This window comes from Rousettus aegyptiacus, unplaced genomic scaffold (assembly GCF_014176215.1).
Source record: "Rousettus aegyptiacus isolate mRouAeg1 unplaced genomic scaffold, mRouAeg1.p scaffold_m13_p_7, whole genome shotgun sequence".
NCBI lineage: Eukaryota > Metazoa > Chordata > Mammalia > Chiroptera > Pteropodidae > Rousettus > Rousettus aegyptiacus.
In genome coordinates, this window is record NW_023416310.1 from 75,455,623 (window position 1) to 75,461,622 (window position 6,000).

The 6,000-nt window shown below is 64.8% G+C and overlaps 1 protein-coding gene across 1 annotated transcript in view; it reads right to left on the reverse strand.

Annotated features, from left to right (window-relative positions):
* The window catches only part of FGF18 (fibroblast growth factor 18), a 31,192-nt gene extending 25,767 nt beyond the window's left edge, over positions 1-5,425 (reverse strand). Inside the window, exons 1-2 of the mRNA XM_016145087.2 lie at positions 4,845-5,425; positions 4,644-4,680 (exon numbers count right to left, since the gene is read on the reverse strand). Of these exons, the coding sequence (XP_016000573.1) occupies positions 4,644-4,680; positions 4,845-4,876 (69 nt within the window). The 5' untranslated portion in view covers positions 4,877-5,425. The remainder of the gene's footprint in view (positions 1-4,643; positions 4,681-4,844) is intronic.
* Positions 5,426-6,000: the final 575 nt, after the last annotated feature.

Consider the following 6,000-nt stretch of genomic DNA (forward strand, 5'->3'; position numbering starts at 1 on the left):
ACATGTGCAGAAGCCGAGACCCAGAGGGGTTCAGGAACTGGGCCAGGGTCACAGGGCAGAGCAACAGTGTGACCCAGGCTGGCTGACCAGAGCCCTCGTACCGCTGTTTCATAAGCCAGGGTCCTAGAGCCACACAGCTCGGAGCTGAAGCCAGCTCTGCCTCCTGTTGCCATGCGGCCAAAAAGGCAGGTCATTTCATGCCTCCGAGACTCACTGTCTTCGTCTGCAGAATCCCCTGATTCCGGCTGGGTTGTGAGGCGTCACCTGGTAGCTGTGAGGAAGCACCCGCCTGTCGCACAGCAAACATGCAGTATCTGGGGGCGGCTACCCGTATTGTCACTAGCCCGACATGCCTGCGCCCTGTTTTCCACACCCGCTTTCCTGCTAGAGGACGAGGTCAGAACCAAAAGGTCCCACTGAGGACGGGAAGTCGTCTCCCTGCCGCCCTCCACCTCTTTTTGGGGGCCCGACGTGCCTGCAGAGCTGCCCAGGGCACGGCGGAGGCAGCGATGTGGCCCTGGCATGTTGTCCCAGGGCTGCTGACACTGGCTGTGCCAACCACAAGAAATCTTTAAATCCATCGTCTTATCTCAGAGCAGGTGACACTCCTGGGCTTCAGGGTACCCCCATCCCCCTGCCCCCCATGCTGGGAAAGAAGATGGGAAGGGAGTGCCGAATCCCCCAGGCCCCACCCCACACCCTCCCCCACCGCCCCGCAAAAAAACCCCACCTCTGGCTCTGAGACTTTTTCCAAACCAGAACATTCCAAGAAGATCAGGGCCTGCAGACTCAGAGTCAGGCGCCTTCTATGGCGGAGACACCTACCTAGGCCCTGATCATCATCATCTCCTAACCCAGGGATTCACCGGGAGCTTGCAGGGGGACCCTGGCATGCCTCTCGAGACTGTTTCCCCACCAGGATTCTAAATAATGTCTGTATTCTTCCTGAAAAAAGTCTGCCTGGTGTGGTGAGAATAAAAAAAAAAAAATCCTGAATCTGGGGCCCCGAGTCAGCTGTGGCCTTGAACAAATGCCGCCCCCCCAGCTCTGGGCTTCGGTTTCTCCATCTGTGGAGTAGGGATATTGCCCCCTCCTACTGCAGGGGGGAGAATGGCAGGAGGAAGACACAGGGGCCACTGTGAAACCCCCACAAGCAGCGCTTTTTCCCCTGAGGCAGGTCGCTCCGCCCGCCGGGCCTCAGCTTCCCCCTGGGCTGGACCGGAAGACGTGCCTGCCACACCAAACTTCACAGGCCCCTCGCGAGGATGCGTTGAATGAACACCTGGCTGAATGGACAAGCAGACGCTGCCCCTGCTTTCAGAAACTAAAAGTACCACCCAACAGGGCAGCTCCGCATCCTCCTCATGCCCCCAGCTTCCCCATCCTGGCCGGCTTGAAGAAAGGGTCTAAACCTCCCTGAGGGGGCCAGGTGCAGGAGATGGGGCGGGAGGGGGGGTGTCAGGGGCAGAGGGGGCGTGGAAGGGAACTTCCAAACCTGAACACAGGGTGGAGGGTGGGGTGGGAGGAAGTGGCACCGCAGGAGGGAACGAGGAGGGCCGGGGGTGGGGGGCCCCCCTGCCCGGGCCTGCCTCAGCCCGGCCTGTCTCGGGAAGGCCGGACCTAGCCGCGCCTGGCGGCAGGAACAATGTCAGGCAGGTGCCGGCGGAGCTGCGTGAAAGGCCCAGCCCGGTGTCATTGTCAGCGCTCAGCCAAGTGCAGAAAAGCAATTTACTGGTCACGCCACTTGCTCCCCTTGGAAATTTTTAAAATTCTTCCGATTTGAGCTATCCACGGTGTCCCAAGCCGTGTAGAGAAGGGATTTTATTAAATTCCCAGCTTCCCACTTCCCTGGGGTGGCAGGCGGGTGAGGGCGGGGCTCGCTACACGGGGGTGGGGGAGGGCAGTGTCTGGCATTGACTGTGCTCATGGCCATGTGGCTGGGGGCGGAGGCCCATTCTGGGCCTGGTGGCTGATGAAGGGGACCAGGGGAGGAGCCCAGAAACTCCACTGCTAAGACCGGACCATGGAGGTGGGAGAGGAGAGGGCACAGGTGTCCCCGGCAGACACTCCTGTGCCCTCCTGAGGGGCCGAGAATTCGCAGAACTTCTTGCACACCCATCACATATCACTCCGACTCAGGGCCTCCCGCTTCACGGTTGAAGAAGCCGAGATGCACAGGTGTCTCTAGATGCGGAAAGGTGCAGCTGGGGTTCAGGCCCAGCCCCACTGGATTGCAAAGCCCTGCGCCCTTGTGCAGGGAGGCCTCTCCCCTGCCTCGCCCCCGCTCACTAAGAGGGCTCTCACGCCCACCCTCCAAGCCCCCTGCCCAGCGGGCAGCTGCTCATCCTGGCTGCCCAAGGCCACATCTGCAGGGAGCAGACTTCAGACTCCCTGCGCTAACACCTGGGCCCCACCCCTCACCTCTACCTGTCATGACCACCGCGCCTTCATCCCCACGGCACGAACAGGGACAGGAGACTACCGTGGGGATAGCGTTTCCTTATGCTGTAGGAATCACAGGTGCCTTTGAAAATCTGTGGGGAGCTGGGAACCCTCTCCTAGATACAAGCACATTTGGGTACCATTTTGGTGTGATGCATCAGGGACATTCCTCCCCCATAATCCCATCCTTAGATACTCTGAGGGTATATGAAAACCTACGGGAAAGGCTGCAAAGGAAGGGGGAGGTGGTCAAGGGGGCTCCCTCACCTGCTGGAAGTCCTAACCCAGACAGACCACCCAGCGCTCTCCCGAGAGGCTGGCTCCAGCTCTGGCCAAGGAGGTGGAGGTGGAATGCAGAGGCCAGGTTCCCTCCCTCGCACTGCCCCAGAGAACACGAAGACCACACAGCAAACCCTCCTGGGCCCCGCCTCAAGGACTATGGGGCTCCGGTGGCAAAGTCTGCCACCATCTCTCTACCTGTGTGCCCATTCTACCGTCCCCCCACACCCAGGCCCGACACTCAGGAAAACAGCTCCTGCCCAGGTCAGACAAGTAGGTCCCCCGGAGCGACCTGCCCTCTGCTTGGGGACTCAGCTGCGAACCAGGCAGGCCATGCCTGGCATTGGCCTCTCTCTCTGACACAAGCCGCCCCCACCCCCACCACCACACAGGGTCACATCTGCTTTGGCAAACAGCCAGTTTTAAGTTACTGACTCCAGTGGTATTGATTCAAGGAGCCACTGGGGACCCCAGCCTGGCCAACAAGAGGGAAGAACCCATCAGTCCATCCACCCATCCATCCATGCATGTACGCATGCATCCACCCATCCATCCTTCCAGCCCCCGGCCTCGACTAACTGCCCCCAGCTCAATGCCCATCCCGATGGTAACAATCCTCTCCCAGGAGTGGGAGGGGAGATGAGCAGACCCACCACCGCCACCAAACACTGCAAGAGGCTGCCGCGCGTCCACAGCACTCAACACACACGGCTCCCCTTGTGCTGAAAACGGGGAGAACCACCATTTTGCCTGCCCAAAGGCTCTGAACACCTTCGCGTCCAGAAGTCTAAGCTGAAGCATCCTTGCTAACCTTGTCAGGACACCTGCCTTCAACCCAGAGGGGCAAGTGGCAGCTAATCTCTTTTGGCCCCCGTCCAGCTCCTCCTTGGGGCCCCCTCCCTGGCAGCTCCAGGTGGGGGTGGGGGGGACTAGGGCAGCTGGCACTTCCTCTTCCCTTTCCCTTTGCCCCCTCCTCCCCACCATGCTGAGGCAGCCCTGGTCTGGTTCTAATCGGGGCTGAAGTCGGCTCCCTCTTTCCCTCTTCTCTCCACCCCCCCCCCCTTCCCCTTCATTTCCACGGCTTTGGAAGCCCCAGCGTTCCAACTGTCTGCGTGCCAAGACCTTCCCGAGTCTGAAAGCTGCTGAAGTAACAGATCAGATTTTAGCAAGTGCTTTCCAGGCCGAGCGCCAAGCCCTCTTCTGATTCACGGAGAGCGAGCGAGCGAGCGGGGAGCGAGGAGGGAACCAGCCGAGGGCTGCGCCACCTTGGGCGAGGGTGTGCGGAGCGCGGCCGACTCGGAGCAGCCTCCAGGGCAACGGCCCCTCAGTCCAGGCGCCCCGCTCTCCTCCCTCTCACCCTAGTCTCCCCTAGTCTCGCGATTCGCTCTCTCTCTCTCTCCCTCTCTCCCTCTCTCTCTCTCTCTCTCTCTCTCTCAAGCTTTCAATGCTGCAAACGCCTTTGAAAACCACAGAGTAATTTACAACTGAAGCTTTCTCCCTGGACTCAAAATCCACTCGATTGAAAGGAGCCTTTTTGTTTGAAAGAGCGAGCAGAAATGTTAAGGGAAGGTTGGCAGAGCAAAGCCCTAGGTCCCAGCTCCTCGCCAGCTGCGGGCAGGGGGCTCGGAGCGGGGCACGGTGCAGCGAGCGGCTGAGCCCGCCGGCTCGCAGGATCTCGTCCCAGCTGAGGCCGGCAGGGGCCGCGCCAGCCGGAGCCCCGCGGCAGAGCCCCTTGCCCTTGGCCGGTCCGCCGCCGGCGCGGGGCGCGCGCGGAGCCGCCCTTCCGCGCCCTGGGAACAGGTGCACTGGGCTCTGCGCCCAGCAGGGGTGGGGCACCGCGAGGAGGCGCGGTCCGGGGAAGGGGGTCGGCGTGTACCGCGAGGCAGCGGCGGGGGGGAGGTCGGAGTCAGGAGCCCACGTACCTGTACCTGGAAGCACAGCAGCAGGAAGTGTAAACACCTGCGGGAGAGAGATGGAGAGGTGGTCAGCGGGGTCTGAGAAAGGGGGCCGCGCGGACAGGCACGCAGTCGGAAAGTCGGGCGAACGGGGGGCGGGCAGGCAGAGCCGCGGGCACACAGACAGACGGCCAGGCAGGGTGGGCAGCCCCGCGCGCGGGCGCTTACAGGCAAGTGCAGGCGGAGGGCGCTGAATACATCGCTGGGCGGGGGGGAGGCGGCGGCTCCTAGCCCAGCTTGCACATGTCCGCTCCGCGCGGCCGGGACCGGGCGCCTCCGCCGCCGCCGCCGCCGCCGCCGCCGCTGCTGCTGCTCCCTCCTCGCCGGCTGCTGCTGCTGCAGACTCTGCTGCTCCGGGGCGCTCCGCGGCGCGCCCTGCGGCATCAGCGCCCCGCGCGGCTCCTCCCGAGCGCTGCGCCCTCCGGGCTGGCGCGGGGGCTGCGGGGCGGCCGCCGCTGTGCAGGAAGCACCCGGCCGGCGCGGGGAAGCTCGCTCACGCCCGGCCGTCCGTCCGGGCGTCCGCGGGAGGCTGGCTGCCCAGCTCACTCCGGGCGCAGCATGCGCGGCGGGGCTGGACGCTGGGGCGCGCTCTCCGGCCGCGGCGCGGGGCTGCGCGGGGCCAGGGCTCAGCGCTCCGGGGCCGGGGCGCGCGGCTGCAGCACGAACGCGTCACGGCCGCTCCGTCTGGGCGCCCGCCGGCTCATGTCTCCTCCTCCGCGTCTCTCCGGCCGTGCGCATCGCCGCCTCCCACCACTGGCGGCGGCCGGGGCGTTTTCTACGCGCGGGCGGCGAGGGGGCGGGGGGCCGGGGGCGGGCCCGGGCCCGAGCCGGCACAATGAGGATGCGGGGCCCGGGGGCTCCCCCCTCGGGGCGCGGCCGGACGGGCGCTCAGCTCGCCTGGGTGCGCCGCGCCCACATCAAAGGCGGCCCTGCCTGCTTGCCTGCCTGCCGCGGCCTCCCCACTGCCGCCGCCTCTTTCTCCTGGCGGCTCCGGTTGGAGGGAGGCGCTCAGGCTCTCCGCGACGGGACCCGCGGCTCCGATGGGGCAGAGCCCTCGAGGCTGGAGCTGGCGAGCGCTGGAAGCCGTCGGAGCTCTGCGCCCGGGGGGCACTGACGCGGGCCGCGGCGCAAACGCTGCCCGAAGTGGGCAAACGGCGGTCCCCAAGAGCGCAGTGAGGTGCCGAACGTCCTCACCCGCTCACATTCGGTCCTCGCTCTCACACCCACCAGCGCTAGGGTGGGGGACCCGGGAGGGGGCAGGTCAGGACCAGCCCCAGGGCGGCCCCACCTAAGGGGGCGGGGTCGCTTTTACCCACCCTGAGTC